General features: G+C 44.6%; 1 protein-coding gene across 1 annotated transcript in view; it reads right to left on the bottom strand.

Annotated features, from left to right (window-relative positions):
* Window positions 1-19,833, bottom strand: part of FGFR3 (fibroblast growth factor receptor 3) — a 55,679-nt gene that overhangs the window by 16,967 nt on the left and 18,879 nt on the right. The window contains exons 3-7 of the mRNA XM_057374053.1: window positions 16,305-16,568; window positions 11,939-11,992; window positions 5,809-5,978; window positions 1,235-1,358; window positions 639-829 (exon numbers count right to left, since the gene is read on the bottom strand). Coding sequence (XP_057230036.1) covers window positions 639-829; window positions 1,235-1,358; window positions 5,809-5,978; window positions 11,939-11,992; window positions 16,305-16,568 — 803 coding nt within the window. The remainder of the gene's footprint in view (window positions 1-638; window positions 830-1,234; window positions 1,359-5,808; window positions 5,979-11,938; window positions 11,993-16,304; window positions 16,569-19,833) is intronic.

The following is a 19,833-nucleotide window of genomic DNA, read 5'->3' as shown; positions in this document are numbered from 1 at the left end:
GAAATCCAATGTGCTTTTCACTCCCTATTCCCTACTTTTTATATTTACACTGATTGTGGGGAGCCAAACCCTATGACTTTGTTCAGGCTGTAATCAGAAAGTTCCCTTTCAAGAAAGTATTTTAGCAAAATAAARTCTTACTATGTAGTTTTTGCTCAATTAAACAAAAAGAAAAAAAGCTTTCCTGACCATTGATAATAGCAATGKTCACAAATTTAGTGTCTGGAGCAAGATTTTGCTGCCTCTCTGGGGCTGGTAGCTCAGCATTATTTGGTATGCGTACACTGCAAAGTGGTTACTTGGAGAAGGAAAAATGTGTTATAGTTGGGAGACTTTTATTTTAATAAACCCTGAAAATACCTCTATTTAAGCTGTAAAAAAGTATTTTTACAATTTTAGGTCAAATGCAATCTGACAGCTCTTTTATTATGCTGCATTTCTCACAACTGCCTCAGCTTTTACGACTTCTTTGCTTATCTGTGCCACCACAGTAGTAGTGTTATCTCTGGCAAACAGAAGAGTTTGGAACATTGATTTCAAGACATTTTTGCTGTATCCCCTCCAAAAAACAGAGTATTCCACTGGGCAGGCTTACAGAAGGACTGCCCTGAGGGTGAGAAGAAGGAGCGTGTACCAACCTTGAGCACCGTGACATACGGGGTCCCGTCGGGTCCGTATTTGCTGCCATTGACCTCCACGTGTTTCAGCCACTGGATGTGAGGCTGGGCATCGCTGTAGACCTTGCAGTGAAACTCCACATTGCTCCCCACCACCACGGTCTGGTTGGCAGGGAGCCCTGCCTGCAGGATTGGCCGGTGGGGTGACCTTTCTGAAAAACAGAAAACAGGAGAAATCTCAATTTACCTGTCTTTTTTTTTTCCTCTGAAACGTTCATCTTCTGTCTTTTCAGGGGAAAGGGTACAAACTAGGTTCTGTAACCCCTGAGCACTGCTCTACCCAGTGCTTCTCAAGCCAAACAGGGAAGAACCCCCTGGGAAGGGAAGAGGCATTTCAGCCCTGCCATTCCTCCTCTGGCCCCTCTGCAGACCCACTGGGTAATTCACTGATCACAGATGAGAGCCTGAGTCGTTGGCCCAAAAGAAGTTTGCTGCTAGTTTTAGAAGACATGTGATCCAAAGCTTTGGGGAAGAAACCAAGCTCCTGTCTCTCACATCCACGCAGCTATTTGGCCTCAGAACAGATCAGCTGCTGAGGGGAAGCAGTGAAATCTCACCTAGCACATCCAGCTGGTACGTGTGCCTGATGTTGCCGTAYTTGTTCTCCACCACGCAGGTGTAATTCCCTCGGTCCGACGGCACAACGCTCTCCATCACCAGGCTCCACTGCTGGTGCCGCAGCTAGAGGAAGAAAGCAAGCTGTGGTCAAGCACCATCATCACCAGTGAACAACCAGCGAGCTTCCACACACTTGGCCAGTGTGAATGGACCCCAGAGCACACCTGAACATCACAAGAAACTGTTACAAGGTCATTAAAGTCTTAATGAGAAAATGCAAAAATGATGCACCACAGCGTAACACACTGGGATTTCAATGGAGACCTCTGTATGTTTCCACAATAATCACAGCAGCAAAGCCAGCTGACAACTGAATGTGGCACCTCTCAGTAGAACAACAACTTCAGAAAGCATCACATAAGATAAATCTGATCTATAATTTAAAATGTGCGCTATGGAGGTGATAGTTTATGGCTCCTGTCTGAACAGAAACAGGTTGCTCCAAYTGAGTTAGTCCCCTAAATTCCCTTGAAAAACAGGAGAAAACATGCCCAGCCTTAAATCTGCTCCTTAGGATGCTTGATCAGCCCTTCTGTTTTGGCAGTGAGGTTTATATTGGTTGGTTTTCTGGAYGTGGCTCATGTCCAGGGCTGATGGTGGCTCAGTAGCAGGAGGGAAAGCACAACCCAWGTCTCCACCCTGACCTGCTGCCCTGTGAGCTCAGCTAGAACGTTTGYTTCTAATGATTATAAAGGAAATAACGGATATGGAAAGCAAATCTTGAATTAATATAGAAAGCAACCAACAGTAACAACGATGACTTCAGGGTACATAGCATATGAAAGCTCTCCAAATCTCTGGATATTAATTTGCTGCCTTCTGCTGCCCAAAGCAGAACATTTAACGATATTAAACATTTTGAAGGTGACCCCAAGGACACAGAAGCTGGAGATTTACAATAATGCTGCAYTATAGAATGTCAAGGGCTGATGGAAAAAACAAGGGTGTAATTGCTCCTGGAGATTTCTTGCTGCAGCAGGTGAACTCAAATATGAAGTCATTTAACCTCTTTTGATACACATAAATTGCATCCACATGCTTTCCTTAAAAGGGCCAAGTTCCAATCAAAGCCAGAACTCTGCAAAGAGGTTTAAAACCATAGGACTAGACATCTTAGTTGCAAGATAAGCAAACAAAGCCATTTTAACGATTTGTATGTAGACCTCTGCAGGCCTGAAAACAGCACTTCTGAGTGCCCCACATTGAGACCACTGAATACAGCATTTCCTTTCATTTCAGAGTATGGGTAACAGGAGGGTTGTGGCCAAAATTTTGAACAGATATCTCAGCTGTGGCAGATGTCTGGTCAGCTCTGCCTGCACCTCTGCCCACCCAGGACAGCACMGGTGGAAGAACTCAGCACAGAACCAACATTATTCACTCTGTACAGCACCATCCCCCTTGCTGCATCTCTGAAACCGTGTGGCAATGACAGAGCAAGAGAAGCTGTGAGAACAGAGAGCCTGGACCCCGAGCCCMCAGCTGAACACACCAGACTGTCACGGAAGTTTCAATGCAAATTTGTGGCTGCTCGGTGGCTCATTTCCATACTGGCTTGTCTCATAGTTGTGTCTAAAAGCTTCTTTTGATCCACTTTTCAGCATTGCAAAATGTTTGCAACTGGAACCTCCAGGAGCTACTCCAAGGARACGAGGTTCCAGACACATGGATGACTCCCTAGTCTGACCTATATTCTAAAACCAAGTCCAAATTAGGTGTTTTTACTGAGGATGCACTTTCAAAGACACTTTTATGACACTTTCAAAGAACTTCTCTTCGTCAAGTTTGTGATGGGAACTTTGAACAGAGAAGAACCTGGGGGCACAGACTTATGGGGCAGAACTTGTTTGAAAACTCTGGAAGACTCTCTTAGTTTTGAAAACTTTTGGAAAAAGATAACAAAAAAGGGATGTTTCCAAGTTAGGATAGCCACTGCACTCGATAAAACACTAGAAACATGAAGTGACATAGTGCAGGCATTAATCAAGTGKGTGAGATACTGGAAATCCCTCTGGTTTATTTGGTGTTGTCATTCTTGGCTCCTCGTGAAACAAACATTTGCAGACACACTTGGAACCTCGTGTTTGCCAGACTGGTATGCAAGTCAGTGCAACGGTCTGGGGAAGGGATAATCCCCCATCTCCCCTCCCCCTCAATCTTCCCTTCTAGGGTCATTTAACACACACAGGCTTACGATATTAGAGATTCCAACACGGATTTAACCATTAATGCTCTTTGGGAAATTTCATATGATAAGTCATATGAATTTCTTTTCTTTACCAGTTAAGGATGAGCTGTAACAAAACCAGGTTAGCCTGCCCATCATGTTTTCAACACTCACCCTTCTCCCTTGCAGGCTTTCCACCGTGCAGTCACACGGGTCTAATGCCATGTGCAAGGGGCAGACGTGCAAGAGCAGTCAGCTTTCACTTGCTGACAACAGACTTCTCACAACCAACATTTAAMCTCTTTCACACACTGAAAGCAAATGAGAACATTCCCAGCTCAAGGATTTCTGGGTTAAGACCAGATCTCGGGATGAAGTAAGCCAACCAAACTCTGCCAGATCTGGATCTTGCCCATTCTTTTCAAGCTGCCTAATCCTGTTATGAAGTTAAGTTGTAACAGGGAATTTAAATCTTAAATACATGAGATACCGAGCAGGTTTTTCAATCTCCTTTTCTGGTTCAAATCTCAACTGATAGCTATCAGTATATTTATACTGGATGAGATTTACACTAGACTACTTACACCTAACTGTGGCTGGTGACCAAAAGCAAGCAWATAAAGGAAGGAAAATTACAGAGAAAGATGTCTTTATATCAAGAACAGGACAAAGAACTACACCTAGACAGATAGAGAGCTTAAGCCAATCTTCCTRTAATTGTCCTGACATTGCCTTCAATAGCTCTTTTAAACATCSACTTGTTGCTGGAAGGTGCCCCTAGAGAAACAAAGCACAGTGATGCCAAAGACTCACTACTGTGTTTCAGAAGATGAAACATGTCAATTTAAACTCAGAGATAGATTAAAACTACTGGAAAGTGGGTAGGGGAATTGCTTTCAGCTTTAGGATTTTTTTTTTCTGCAGGCATAATTTAGTGCAGCTGATGTGACACAGTTTAGTAAAAAGCTGCTGGAACGGCGCACGCAAGCCTGGAAACACTTCATGATGATCCTTAGAGCCTGCAATCAGTAAAAGATGCTGGTGCTTTGTCAATGTCATCTGCTGAGGAGCAGTTTACCCATAGGAGCTGCTTCCCCACTTCTTTTCCCTCCGTGGCTTTTCAGAAGATCCAAACCTGAGCGTGTTCTCAGCCTCATCCAGGCTGGAGCAGGGACAGGGCTGAGGAAGGAGCTTTAAAGGCTTCACTGAAGCCATCACAAAAGGCTCTTTCAGGAACAGGTCTGAGCTAACAGGAAAGAAACAGCCCARAACTGTGGGGAGGGAGGACTGTTTTGAATCCTTCTCTGGTTTCTAGAGCATGGCATGCTTTGCATGCCCGGTCCCCTTTCAAAACACTACGGATGTGGCAGGCATCAGCACAAAGCTATTCTGGGTGCTGATGAAGGTGCCTTCCTACAAGTCACCTTCCCTCCTTAGCAGCAGAGCCCGGGGATATGCCAGGGGTGGCAGAGTGCAGGCAAAAATTGCTGCTCAGTAGTCCTTCCTGCTGTGATGATTTTGTTCAATCAGCTGCACCAATTTTATTGTCCCCAAATAAAACCAGAAAAAAAAAAAGAGTCTGACTGTGACCTCAAGGGGGACAAAATACTAACAAAAACAACCACAAAATCTGAGAAAAGCTGATTTTCCTTTTAACATCCTGCCATAATTCATCATATAAAGTAGCACAGAAACTTCTGGCTAATTAAATAATTTGACTGCAGTGGGGTTTTGTGTCCCTGAGCTCCATCTATAGACACGAGCCAGAGCATTTTCCAGAACACCCCATGATAGAGAGGAAGCAGGGAGAAGAAAGCAGCCAAAGAGCAGATGCTATTACTCTGGCTACAAGGGAATCCAACACTTGACCAAGGGTCAGTGATTTATACCACAAGAATGTTAATGACTACCAGCACGATGGTCCAGCTCTTTGGTGAGGTCTTTCCTATACCTTCAAAGGACACTGAATAGGTTTTCTTTGAGAGCTGGGAGTAGCTGTGGTTTGGTCCAACACATCTCAATGCACTGGGCTCACCTCCAGAAATTAGGACAGAAGTTTCTGCTMCTGCTTTTTCACCACTGTTCAAAATGCAACCACAAACCCAGCCCCATTTTTACCCACTCCCTGAATGACCACTATAGACAGACTCAGAGGGAATGACTCTTTGATCCCAAAGGACAGCAGTCCTTTTTAACACTTTGGTGCCAAGCAATTCCTAAGAGTGCAAGAACCACTTTCATTTCTACACAGTCAGGACASTGCTCTTACAACTACTGATGCCAATCACTGTGCAATAAAATTTTCTAGCTGGTAGAAAGAATAAAAACTGAGATCCAAGACCTTACCTTAATGCCCCCAATCCTGTGCTCCCCTTTGAACTCCTTGCCGTTTTTCAGCCAGTAGATGGAAGGGGTTGGRTTTCCACCCGCTGGACATCGGAAGCGAACGGTGTTGGCGGCGGGAACTGCCAGCAGCTTCTTCTCCATCTTATCTGGCCGGGTCCAGAAGGGGACACCTGAAAAGGAAAAAAACAGGCTGAAAAGGTCCCTTCTGCTGCAGAGGATATCAGCTGGTGARCAGATGCATTTGAGGAGTCTCTGGCATGTGCAGATTGACAGTTAAATTGCTACCTTCTGCAGTTAAGATAAATGACACAGAAATGCTTTCCAGCTAAATGACTCTCATAGACATAGACAGGGTGTTTGTATTTCAGTTTTGTGATGAAAGGTTCGTGACCAGGTTCTTGTCTCGGTAATGCCAGTATAAATCTAAAGTGGCTGCTTTTAAATCAACAAGTGGAGCAATCCCAGATCAGGATGAGAATCTGGCCTCAGCGTGTAAAAAGATACAGACCTACCTTTGGGACATTAGTAGCCAAGAAGCATAAACAGCAGAAAGATGTTAGAACTGTGAAAGAATGTTGATGGGCCAGCAAGGGAGCAGAGAAAAAGTATGAGCTGAGTGCACTGGAAAATGTTCCTCCTCAGCGAGTACAAATGTAGTGTAGCCTCCTTAAGGGAAGGAAAGAAAAAAGCGCGCCAGTGCCAAACTGGTTTATCGTGTTTATGTTCTCTAAGTACGAGTGATTCTAGTTTTAAAGATTCATGTTACCTTTGAACAGGGATAAGTTTTAAAACACCAGYGTTAGCATGAGATACTTTTTATAATCTGCCTCAAGTACAGCTACGTTCCTTGGCTGTGTTACAAACATTACATATTAACTCCAAATTAAGGCAGCAGCAGCGGCAAACTCATTATACTGGGAAGAAAGAAGAAGTTTTTTTTTWWAAAARAAGCCTCCCAAGCTTTCATTCCTGCTTAAAGAAAYACTGCAGAGCTGCACATGCTGTGTTTCCCCTGCCACATCCAGCCCCCCAGATGTGTGCTCCACACCAAGGGAGATGGGGACAGGCAGTGCCTGGGCTGTAAAATGGCAAGAAGGAGGGCAAGGAGTGTAAATGGCATCTCCTCCATTTGGGTAGGAAAAACTCACAGATGTGGAGCAGCAGTTGCAGAGGCAGGTTTGCTTCTGGCCAAGACAAATGGAAGCTGCTGGTCCTCAAAGAAGTGCTTTGGGGAACACGCTGGCCACCAAAGCTGCTGGGAAAGCATTGCTGCTGGCCACTCCTACAGTGGTGACAATGCTCACAAACACCACCCAGCATCACAGCCCATCTCAGTGCTGCTCTGAACCCCTGTAAACCCCTTCCCTCKAATGACAARGGTGTACAAAGTTTCCCCTCTCATKGCAYCCTTTGGGGACAGGAGCTGCTCCCTTTCTCCATCACTCCTCGGTGCACTCAGCCCTGACGATTTGGCTCCATGACACCCATCCACTGCAATTCCAGGTAAATCAGAGACTGATCCCACCTTGGTGCAAGTCCCAGCGTCCCCCACACAGGCTCCCTGCTGCTCCCAGCTCCAAGGATATTGCAGGAGAGGTCACAAAACTCAGCCAAGGCAATCCACACTCCCAATGATATTCAGCACCTGCCAATACTCTCCTCATGGCCCCCTCTCCTTGCCAGGCCCCCTCGGAACTGGATGTCAGCAGMTCCATCCAGGAAGAYCCTCATTTTCTAGAGATGGCCTTGSTGGGCATGTCACTCTCATGTCCCATCTGCTTTCCCACCTCTGCAGTGGGATGGCTGGATGTAGGTGCCTCAGTAACCATCCCAGGGAGGGAAATCCAGTACAGAGGGTTTGCATCTGCCCTCAGCCTGCCTTGCACAACAAGCTGTGATTCCTATCGGAGCCAGCCCCACGTATCAGAGGGATCTGTGCTCTCCCATCCCGCTCACGCCTCCTTTTTCAAACAACGAAACTGCTCAAGGCCCTTTTCTTGCCGGGATTGCACCGGATCCAGCAGGAGCGTGGCTGGCACAAACATGGCAAAAGGAGGAATCCCTGCAATTCCCATGGTCCTGCAAAATCCCAGCTACAAACTCTGCTGTGAATGCACGGCACATCCAGGAGGCCTGAAATTCTCCATGGTAATGTGGGCTAAAATGGGACATCATGCTATGATAGTAGATGGCTAKCATAAATGAGACATCTACTATTCCAAATGGTAGAACTGCACAAAAATGGGGAATATACCAAAAAAACATTAGAAGATGGTGTGCAACTGCTAAAGGAAGAGCAGGTCTTGATGGTAAAAGGATGATGGTGCTATAGCATGGAGGAAGGGCAGAAACCAAGGGAGGGCTGGGCAAACCCCCAGGCAGCAGCAGGGGAGGGAATGCAACACCACCATCACGCTTGGGGTGGTGTTGGAAAAGCTGAAAAGGAGGGGGCTCCAAAAACCACAGAAATGTCTGGTCCTTGGTTTCTGAAGCCTGGGCTATTTTCTGGCCAAAGGTTTCCTTTTGGAGAGGCACCCTGATTTCCTGGGAACTTCACAAGAGGGTAACAGGGGAGAGGTATGGGAAAGGACAGGCATGGATGAAAAAAATCCCCTTTTGCCACCACTAAGGAGGGCAGGCAAATAACCTTCTGTTTGTTCTTTAACAACATATCTACAATAAATCTGATTTCACTGTGTTTTGCACTTTTGCACTCATCTGGGCACTGGAGTGTAAGCAGATCGCATGGTGACCCTGCAGGACCAGGTTCCTTCTGCTTTTTGGGGCTCTTCCCTTTCCACACCATCTGCGTGGGCTGCAGGGTAACTTTTCATCACATTCTCTCACTCAAAAGATGAGTTTGAATCTCACAGGACATCCATCAACCCACTGGCTGCAAACGCTGTCACTGAAGCCAGGGGGAATTTTGCTATCAGACATGAGAGAGGAGCAAGATGGAGCCCAGGAAAGCTTCCAGAGGGGGATATTCTCCATGTGGAGCAAAGGCAGGATTCACTCCTGCCTCCTGCAATCARACACAGCTTCTTCCCTGAGTGCTTTCCCTCATTTGGGTGCTCTTCTGTGAGATCCAGGGCTTGATTGCACCCCTGGATTAMTGTGCCAAGACTCAAACAGGGCATTGCTCTCAAGTCAAACTGGAACTGGAAGAAAGCGTCTCCACATTGAAAACAGCGCCTTTGTTCTCACTTGCAGGAGCAGCGAACAAAACATCCCTGCTTTTGGTTTGCTCTGCCCTCCCTTTCATTACCACTTTTTAAGGGGCTGAAAATGTTGCTAACTCTTCTTTTCAAGCAAAGCTTGCAAAGCTCCAGAGCGTTTTGGGAGCAGGGGGAAAAAGAGGAAGGATGAAAGACAGGAAAAGTTTCTAGACTCGCTCTCTCTAAATTAATTGCCAGCAATGGTTTTGCATGTGCAGGTGTGAAAAAAAAGAAAAGGGACCCGCAAACATTATCACCGGCCCTTTCCCATCATCAAACACTAAGCCTGACGGTCCGTTTTGTTCGTCAAAGACACCGGCCACCCATCCAACTGGAATGACCAATTAAAAACAAACCCAGAGCAATACTTGGAATAATTAATACAGCCAAGCGCTCATTTAGCAATTAGGAGCTGCCACCAAATTCTGTGGCAGGCAGAATCAACCCTAATTGTGTAATTTCCCCAGCTGACGCCTCCGAGGACACAGCCAGATTTAATTGGAGATTATGGGGGCTCTTTGAAGGTGCTGGGGCTGCGCAGCGGGGGCCCCAAACAAACAGATACGAGAGGGGTAGGGAGCACTGGGGCAGAAGCRCAGTGTGTGAAAAGGGAGTTTTGTTTTTGTTTCGGGGCCAGGAAAAACAGCTGTAGAGAACAGAGGTATTGGAAAGCCTCTTTCTGCAAAGGCAGATCGTGGCTTGTGACAAGGTTKCACCAAATGGGCTGATTTGAAGCTGCTGAAGTTGCTCCTTATTCTTTTCTGCTGCCCATCCCTAAGGGATGCCCCATTTCCAAAGTGCCCTTCAGAGAGGAAGCTTAAAGGARAGTGAGCAGAGCAGCACTTCACATGGAATTCAGTATTTCCAAACCTTAAAATCAACAGGRTTGGATTAAAACTCAGGATGCTGTTGGAACCAGCTTTCCAAGCTCTCCACTATATAAGGATGAGAAACTCTCTTGAGCAACACAATTTAGCCAGGAAAGTAACTTTTCACTGCAAGGGGCCAGGACACAAGGGTTTTACTCAGTGATGTGCAGTGTGGCAACAGTCAGTGAGCCAGTCCAGGATGGATACACTCCCCTAAATAYGAAACAATATCAGTTATAGTGACTACATCCCTTTAAGSTCCCTTCCAACTCTATCTATCCTRTGGTTCTATGATATTTTTCTTTTGTGTTAAAACGTGTTTATGACCTTTCCTCCTCTAACTACTGACCACAGCAATGCCTGATGCCCAAGCAGGGGCTCACACACCCCATCAGCAAGGCTCATTTTTGCCACAGGAGATAGAGGAGCTGGGTCTTTGGGCTGTCCACAGAAGGTGGCACTGGCTGCACCAGGTCTGCCTGCCTGGGATGGTCCTTCAGCCCCTGCTCCTGCTGGGATGTCCTGATGTGGTGGTACCAGAGGTGACAACACACCTCCCCAGGCTCAGGAGACCTCTCAGGGTTAWGTGGAGGATCTGACATCAAAGAAASCAACATARWGCCCACCCATGCCAYGAAATGCTGTGAGGTTTCATTGCACTCACACATTAAGCTAATCAGCCATTTTTAAAGCAGAAGAGAATCCAACATTTTATAACAAGACCTTTAAGCAMAGCCAGCCATTACCTTCAGGTCTAAAAACAGACACAGCCTCAAAGTCAAGAAGACCCAGAGAACAGGCTATAAATACATGTGGAGAAACGTGTSTTTTCCTTTTCAGTGATGAAAAACSTCTTTCTGTACCATAAGCMAGCCGATGTTTTATGCTACATGTTGCTAAGAGATCGAGTTCTCTATAAACCACATAAAAAATGTACAGAATGATTACTTGTGCTCATCAGAAGCTGCTCTGCAGCAGGAAAAAATCCTGCCCAAACCAGACTGACCCTGTGTCTGTAGTGTTCTTCAGCAGGCACCAGGAGCCCTGAGCACCTCTGCAAAGGTGCCTGTCACCTGGCAGGAGCTGGCCCCTAATTAGAAGCCATCAGAAAACCACTAATTGCTGCTGATGGGTCTCCTGGCACTGTAACTCACCATTACTGTCCACACACTGCACACAGAGYGGTATGAATTTAATACAGCAGGAGACCTGTTTGAAAGAGTCCTGCATGTCCAATGCTATGGGCAGGAGAGATTTTCCAGCCGTGCTGAACTCCTGCCAATGTACATAACCGATTAGGAGTTCAAATGCAAGACGTTTATTTATTAAAAACACATACACACGGGCAGCTCACTTTGCAGAAGTACAAAGAGCAGAATAAAACACAACCCRAAGGCTTCTGAAGCCTGTAATGATCCTGATTAATGCTATTGCACTTAAAGAAAGCAGCACTGGGATTGAAAGAGATTCACTGTAAAAGCACCAAGAAGCTCTGTGCTGGGACTCTCTTTCTCACAGGAGTGAAAGAAAAAGCCAGCAAAGCCAAAGGGCTTTCTCCTGCTTATGGCATCAGTAAATTTGGCCCATGGCTAGTGYAAGTTTTATACCCTGACTTCTGTCAAGATGCTGGTAAGGACCAGAACCAGAATAGTTAAAATTAAAGCAGTCAGGGTTTGAAATGGTATGAAACTGATGGTAACATCAGCATAGTTAAAAAATAATAATAAAAAAATATATATGATAAGTGGGTTTGTCTGAATTTACATGCAAAGAGAATTTATAGCTACTCATCACTTCAGATTCTCAGCATCACATCTTCAAAATACAGTACTGCTGCTGTAGGATTCCACAGCAGCAGTGCCACTCTGGCAGCTGTTTCTGAATTTTTAGATGAATTTCATTACAGTTCCATTCTAAGGTCACTGATTTCAATAGAAAGAAAGAGCTGCTGTGCGACCACGTGAACACCCAGATGAGCTGCACTGCCTGGGAGCCACAGCTTCCTGAAAGAAAAGGCCTCTGTATCCCAGAAAAATGAATTACCTGTATCTTCTGACTCRTCATCRTCATCTTCATCATCACCTGACGAAGGGGAATCTGGAAAGAGACAGAGAAAGAAGTGAAGCAGAAGGAGGATGGGATGTGGGGACACCACGCTGGACGAGGCTGTTGGTATCATGGGCTCCAGCAAGGGGACACATCCAAGTGATGGTGATGGGTCACCCTTCCCTGCAGCTCCACCAGCCCATCCCTCTGATGCTGCTGGGCCTGGCACAACTGGGCAGGAGCTTTCTGAACTGGGAAGAGCTGTTGTGAGTTTGCTGGTGCTCTGAAAATGGGGTCCAATGTCAAATACTTCTCCCTGTGTGAATGCTCTTTTCCTCATAAATACAAAAGAAATTCCAAACCAGAAAGTTTCCTTTTGCAGAACAAGCTTTCTGGCTATTTATTTTCCCCCTCTAGCATTCACTGAGAAAACTTTTTATTTTACAGTGCCTCAAAACTACAGCTCAGCATTTCTAATTCCCTTTCCCTGCATTTTYCTTTTAACTCAATATGCCCCTGCCACGTCTCCCTTCATTAACCCCTTTTTTAACCTGTAAGACCAAAAYTTTTGAACATCTTGCACATTTTGATGGCTACCTCATGAACCAGCTCCCTTTAGTTATACTCCTCCCACAAAGGCATCTCAGGCTGTAACTCAATACAGGTAAACAGGTGRGAATTTTCCATCTGTATCTCTCCAAAACATCCTGAACTGTTTCTTTTAATAAGGTCTAACATTTCACCTTCTCCAAGCTGTCCACAAGGCAGGCTCAGTTCCTCTTCCCCCCAACAAGTGACTACTGTAAATRTAAATCCCATTATCAAATAGCAGCTTAGTGTTTGATTTAGTTTACACRGTTTACTTTAGTACAGTTCAGCGTYTGGAAGATTTAGCATCACTGACTTTATGTAATCTCCAGGAATTTCTCTTTTAAATAAAGGCAAAATGCTAYCAACCCAGCAGAGACAGTGGTAAAAGAACTTGGCCTTAAACACTAGAAAATAGGAAACATTATRACTGTTCAACGTGTGGCCAGAAATGTAAAGCACTGCTTTAGATCAAGCCAGGCAGAACATCCTTATTTCAAGATGCACTTGGATGTTCTACCATTCTCTGACCAGCACAGTGGAGGTAAAAATGGATAAAAGGAGGGAAAAAGAAGGAAAGGTARCAACAAATACAACTTCTCTGCTGAATCTGGAGGGGCTTCCAGACATATTCACCATYCACAGAAGCAACTACCACAGGAGCCATCTCCCTGCCTCAGACTGCAGGGGCTCATCGTGCTTTGCACCTTCGCTTTGGCAAAGCCTCAAGGACGACTTTAGGCACGTATCTAACAGCAAATCCACAGTTGARGTCCTGCTGGCAGCAGAACTAGGGAAATGCCATGGGGCTTGCTGAAAGAGAAGTCAATGTTTAGGTGTTTTGGCTGATCCAGCAGGTTTGCTCAAGTCCTGGCGAAGGCAGAAACCGAGCCAAATCCCCACCAGCACCGACAGAGAAACCAGCACATCRTCAGCTCTGCACTCTCAGATTTGGTTACCCATACATTAACACGTGACTATTAACACTTCTGCCTTCCAATGAATCCATCATGACCAGAGAAACTAATTCAAAAATGTTTTCACAATGTTGAGGGAAGTCTTGACCTTGCTTGTTTTTAAGATGAGAAGTGMAGCTTAGATTTTAAGACTAAATATCCCATGTTTGCAGCTACTCTCCATACAGGTTACACCTTTTTCAAAAGGTGACTAAAAATTATTAGCTATTTGTTTATAATTTACTAAAAAAGTAATCCTTTGCAGAAGCTGATGAGTATTGGCACCAGCAAGAACTGCTCAAAAGGGCTTTAATTATGAATGGAAAGGGGCTTAATTTGTTCAGTCATCTGTTCTGTAATGCTCAGCCTTGGATGTTTTGAAAGCTCTGTTTGCTGGTACCAGCCTGCAGCCCATGCCCATCACGGGGGTGCTGCTCAGCCACCAAATCCAAAGGCTGCTCTGTGCATGAAATGGTTGCAGAAATGGAGCTTCTGCCAGCAGGGTTGGATATCAGTTTGGGCATGCAGCCTCTACTTGTGATCCTTTCCAAGTGCTCAGGTTTTAAGGGGACAGTATGTTTCTTTTTGTAAACCAGCAAAACACTCAAGCCCTTGTCTGTCAAGGGAGGCATTTTAAAGAGATCAAGCCCTGCTATTTATCTGCCTGGTTCTCAGCCCTTGACTGCCAGCTCCAGCATCTCCTTGCTCTGYTTCCAGCATCAAACATCTCCCTGTGCACAGTGAGAGTCGCTGCAGAACACTCAGTTTGTTGCAGACTCAAATCTCAAAGCTCTGTGTAGGGAAAGCCTGATATGCCCCCAGGACCTGGAAGCATCTCYCAAAATGGGAACTTAGGTGTGGATCAGCTATTCCAAACACACCCAGCCTGGTTTTGCTCGTTAAAGAACACAGATCAGAGCCATTCCAGTTTGATAGCACAGCTTTAAACCAGTTTAACACAGAGAACAACTCCAGCCCCAAACATCAGATATCCACATAAACACCAGACACCTGAGCTAACTGCTGGCACTATCTTTAAGAATTGGGGACCCAAAGCACAAATCCCCGATCACAATCTCTACAGTGCCACACTGAGCAATCAATACTAATTATGAAGAAATATCTGAGTGTATGAGAGGCACTACTATTGCCACACAAAGCAGGGCTTCAAAGTTTAAAACGAGTGCTGCTGACAGCTAAAAAGGAGGCTCCCACATTACCAGCACTTTGGTGGTAATGACAGTGGGCTAATAGAATCAAAGACTCATAATGTTGTCAGAAAGCAGGTTCAGGTTACTCGCTAGTTCTTAAGCTGTTATTAGCTATTATTAGTGAAGAGGAAAAATACAGGGGCTTAAACTTTTTAAAAGCAGAGGATTATCAGTCCTTCCACTATTAAAAACAATTTCTCACTTTACGAACTTTTGGGGCTGGCAGCTGTTTCATTTGAGCGTGTAACCAGCTGCTCTCTCCTGCCTCCCTGCTGCCCCTTGAACTCAAAAGCATTTTCATGTCACTTAGGGAAAAAAGMGAGTAACATTTCTAACAACCTGCAGTTCGTTGGATAGTTCCAATAATCGTACCTAGTTAAAGAAAGCCTTTCAAGGGCCAAATACTTCTTTAACCATTTAATTGATATGACCTTGAAGCATTCACAGCAATCTCCAGWAACGTTCAATAAAAAGCAGATGTTGCCAAAGGCTTGCTGAAACGAGCTTTTATTCTCAACGATGGTTTTCCCTCACACAAAATCCTATTGCTGGTAAAAGAAGACTCTTTATGAAGTGGATGTGATTCACAGTCACAAACATCTCTGTGTTTGGTTTKCAGACAGAGACTCTTACTTTTTGAGGGAACTCAACTTTTGGAGGCAGGACCTGCTATTCAAGGATTCTTGAAAAAGCTCCAACAGCACAAGGGCAAAGGAAAGTTTTCAATACCTGAGAMCCACAAGGGGCTAATTCTCCTGAAAATTCAGGCTTTTAATCTGTGTGATCAGGAGGTTTTCTGTCTGCTCACAGTGATGAGTATCCATCTACCAATGCATCAGTCTGAAATTGTGAAGGTGACCTTCGTATTGGTGGTTAGCTATCTGGAAACAACAGATTTTTCTGGCACTCTGTGTTTAGTGATCCAGGCTTGGACAGCTTGTAGCTGTTCTGTTCTACCATCCTCTTGATGAAAAATACGGCCAAGCAAATGACAGCATGTGCTTGGATAACACAGCACTCATTTGCAATGTATGAACCCCAATAAGTAACTTYGATAAAGCACATATTTGGGATACATAGAGTTTACAGATAGGCTACCTCTAAAACACACTAGAAATTTGTGATAAATGTGATGGAGAAATTTTTCAGAGAACACACATCTCTATGACAGAGAAGCAGTTTTCCAGAACTTAAAGATTTTACATGCCATTTTGCCACTGATTCTTCACACAAAATGGCAAACATGATTTAACCTCCCTGAGCCACAGTTCAGTCACTCACAGTGTGAGTTCCTCACAGACTTCAAAGGCACACATAGCCCTGCATCTGAGTGTTACAGGGGATTCGGGGTTTAATCAGACTAGCACCCTTTCCAAGTATCTCTCAGTTTTAGCATCAAACTTCAACATTTGATATAAACACGTGGACGTTCTTCCATTGGATTGTTTGGTCTAATCACTGTCAGGAGGTACCAAGGAGGTATAGACCTTCCCAGGATGGACAAACATCACAAATCACCCTTTGTGCTGACATGTGAAAGGGCACAAGTCAAAAATAAAAAAATAAAAAAAAAATAAATCTCTGAAACAGCTGTATTTCTGCACGTACCTGTGACTCTGACTGTAAAGTTTCCCAGGACCTCGTTGGAATGCCTTGGCTTGCAACTGTACAGCCCCGAGTCATCATATGACACATTGATTATCTTCAACAGTTTTTGTCCAATATGAGTTCTGTTGGTAGGTGCAATTCCAATACCATCTTTAAACCAGAAAACAGACACRGAAGAGCCTTGGGTGTTACAGGAAAGTTCAATGGTATCTCCATTTCCAAACACCAACTCTTCCAGAAAGGCGGTCTCGCTCCTCAAGTATTCTGCAAAGGGAGAAAGAAATGGAGAYTAATAAATAAGAGCAGGTGTCAGAGACAGAAAAGGTGTTTAAAATAGAAACATATCTCATATTTACTCTACTGATGCTTTCAAATGTCCGGAATTTCCCCGTCTGTGCAAAGACCATCAGGTCTCTGGCTGATCTACAAGGATGGCTTTGACCCTGCCACCAAATCATGGCCACCCCACCRTGTACATCACAAAAAACAGCACAGATCTTTAGAAGGGACATTGCAAACCCAGTGCTGTGGGTGAGGGGTGATCTGGCAGAAATAACTGWGTGCTGACAAGCTCACAGCTCAGTCTCTGGACCTCCACTCGTTTATGCCTGTGAGTCTGTCCACAAACCCTACGAGACCCAGCAAGGACAGGATAAAAGGAGCAGGACTGGGGATAAACCAAATTTACCAAGGGACTCTAGATGAGCCAAAGGCAGTGCCTATGGACTGAAGAAAACAGGTRGAAGGCTGGAGAGAAGATGCAGGCTGGAATAGCTAAAATAAATGAAAACACCACTAGCTCCCTGCTGAAGTTATTCTCTGTGCACTAAAAGTGCACAACCAAAGACATATTCATAGATTATGACTTCACTGTGAAACCARTGCAAGTACAGCAGCTCCAAATACCTGAGGATGTAGCACTGGCTCCAGGCTGCTCTCTTCCCTGGAGGTGAAAGAGCTGGAGCAGGCTCTAAGAGAAAAACTTACTGCTTTTCTCTTCTTGTCACGCATGTTTTTATTCTTGTATAAATAGAAAGATTTAAAACATAAAAATGTTGCAGTCAATAGCCTTGCAGAGTAAAAAGAAAGGATTCTGGGAGGCTGTAAAGGTGGTATTTCATGGGAGGTATTGTCTCACAGGAGGCAAAACCCAGACTCTTTGGGGTTACAAAGAACCTTTCCTCTCATACCCTGGCAGAAATTCCAACTCAAATATTTTATGGTTTGGCCAGAAYGTTGTGGTGTTCATGCAGTCAAAGGTTTAGGGTGTTGGGTTTTTCCCCGTTTCAGTAAGAATTTTCCCTGAAAGCATATACTTTCAGTAAATCAGAAAAGAAGGCTGAGCTCCATCCAGCATCTCCTTGCTATCAGACCAGCACTCATTGCAACATTTGAGGGTGCACCCACGGTCTCTTCCCAGGATATATTTTTTTGGAAAATACAGTTGAGAAATATTCTGGTTTAACTATTCAAGTCTTTTTCTTCTTCTATACCATGAGGATTTTTTATCACTGGTACCGCCTTTTGCTTCAAATTAAAAAGCATTGAGTACAGCTTTGCACTTGCAAGACTGATCTAACTTTATTGACTCTNGCACTTGCAAGACTGATCTAACTTTATTGACTCTGATGGAACCTCTTGCTAATTTAATCTTCTGGAAAAGAAACCCCACACAACTGTACAGCCCCTCCCTCCACACAAAACATGGTTCTACCAAAGCTGTTTGCYAAATGATCAAGACTTGTATATTTTGGCTTTTATATTATAAACCTACTGAACAGGAACAAGCCCAGACTAAGCACAGGCCAAACTGTACTGGTTAGTCATTTAAAAGGAAATAACTCTTTTTTCAAAACCATAATGAACCTGGATTAATGACAAAGCAACAAAGAATTTTCATAAAATGTATACAGGGAACGCTGGAATGAAGAGGAAAGTAGAACTAGCAGATGGACTGGGGTCTCAAGCTTCTTCTGTGGAATGAAGCAGCATCTCTTGTTTCTGACAACTTTATTTTAGCACCTCTACCCTTAGTCTCTCCAGTCAGTCTCCAGCAGACATTATGATGCAAAGTTTGGTTCTAGTGATTTTATTCCTACTGACTGGGAATAATATCTGGAAAGATGTAGTGGTGAATTAAAAGGACAATGCTACCAATGGTCGTAATTTCACTTCTATAAACTGTTTCTCAGATTTTTATTTATACGTTTATGGCTTAAAAAGTAAACAGGAACCAAACTGGAGACCTTCACAAAGTATTTAAATGGGCACCCAACTGCTTTTAAGTGCTTTGCCCAGCTGTGACCTCGGAGAACCAATTTTTACTCTCATTCCTTRTATAGCTTTCAAGTACAAAGATAAATCTGAAAACAGAGACAGTCTCACTCACTTCTCTGCTTAAAACAGCAGGGGTTTAAAGCAGGGAACCAAAACTCACATCTCTCCCAGKGTGGCCAGAATCCAGCCTCTCCTTCCTGCCTTCCAGCTGCAAATGCCTGGTGTTTCCAGCACCTTTTCAACCAGAGACACCAAGACATGACGGAGACATTAAGCTGTCCCCTCTGCGGCCATAAAGAAATGGGAGGGGACACAGCCAGGACAGCTGACCCCAAATGACCCCAGGATATTCCAGGCCATATGACATCATGCTCAGTGCATAAAGCTGGGAGAAGGAGGAAGGGGGGATCTTTGGTCTGCCCGGGTCACCGCTACGTGTGACAGAGCCCGGCTGTCCTGGGGATGGCTGAACACCTGCCCTTGGAAGGGGAGAATGAATTCTTCATTCTTTTTTGCTCATGTGTGCAGTTTTTGCTGCTCTTAAGAAACTTTATTTCAAGCCACAAGTTCCCTCACTTTTACTCTTCCCATTCTCTCCTCCATCCCCTTGAGGTGAGCTGCAGTGTGGAGCTGAGCTGCAGGCTGTGTTAAACCACACACTCAGGTATAAATTACCAGGGAGCTGACTCTTGCAGGGGTTACAGGAGCCCACTCTGCCACTTGCCAGCAGAGCAGGGATTAACACATTTCCAGYTTTAACGGGTTTTTCAAGAAAAAGAAGCAATCTGGGTTGTGGGCTCCCAAGGTATGACTAAAATTCAACTAATTACTAGTTTAGCCAAAGCAGTAATGACTTGAGAATCACCAAGAGACAATCCTGATGGAGATCAGCWCTTGCAGCATCATCACTGCTCACAGCAAACACACTACAGACAATGAGGCCATTTTTAAGCTGYTCAGAGGAGCAAAAAGGCAGCAATTGGCTGGGAAACACCTTCCACAATGAGGAGCAGTCGGCCCAGCAACGCTGAAACGTTTTTGTGTGTATTCACTTATAAGGATAAGATACTTCATCTCCTTGGCTGCTTGGCTCATCCCAGCGATAATTCACTTTCTGTGTGGTTCACAGCTCCAAGTGCTTAAGTGTGTCAGTATTTCCATCAGCTGTCTGCTCCTCTTAGACATCAATAGTCCTTTCTGGCTGAGCCTGGAAATGTTTTATTTTGGTTTTAACGCATGCAGTTATTTGTTA

This window comes from Malurus melanocephalus, unplaced genomic scaffold (genome assembly GCF_030028575.1).
Source record: "Malurus melanocephalus ecotype Western Australia unplaced genomic scaffold, MMel_1.1 scaffold_214, whole genome shotgun sequence".
Taxonomy (NCBI): Eukaryota; Metazoa; Chordata; class Aves; order Passeriformes; family Maluridae; genus Malurus; species Malurus melanocephalus.
This window is presented reverse-complemented; position numbering and strand designations above follow the sequence as displayed.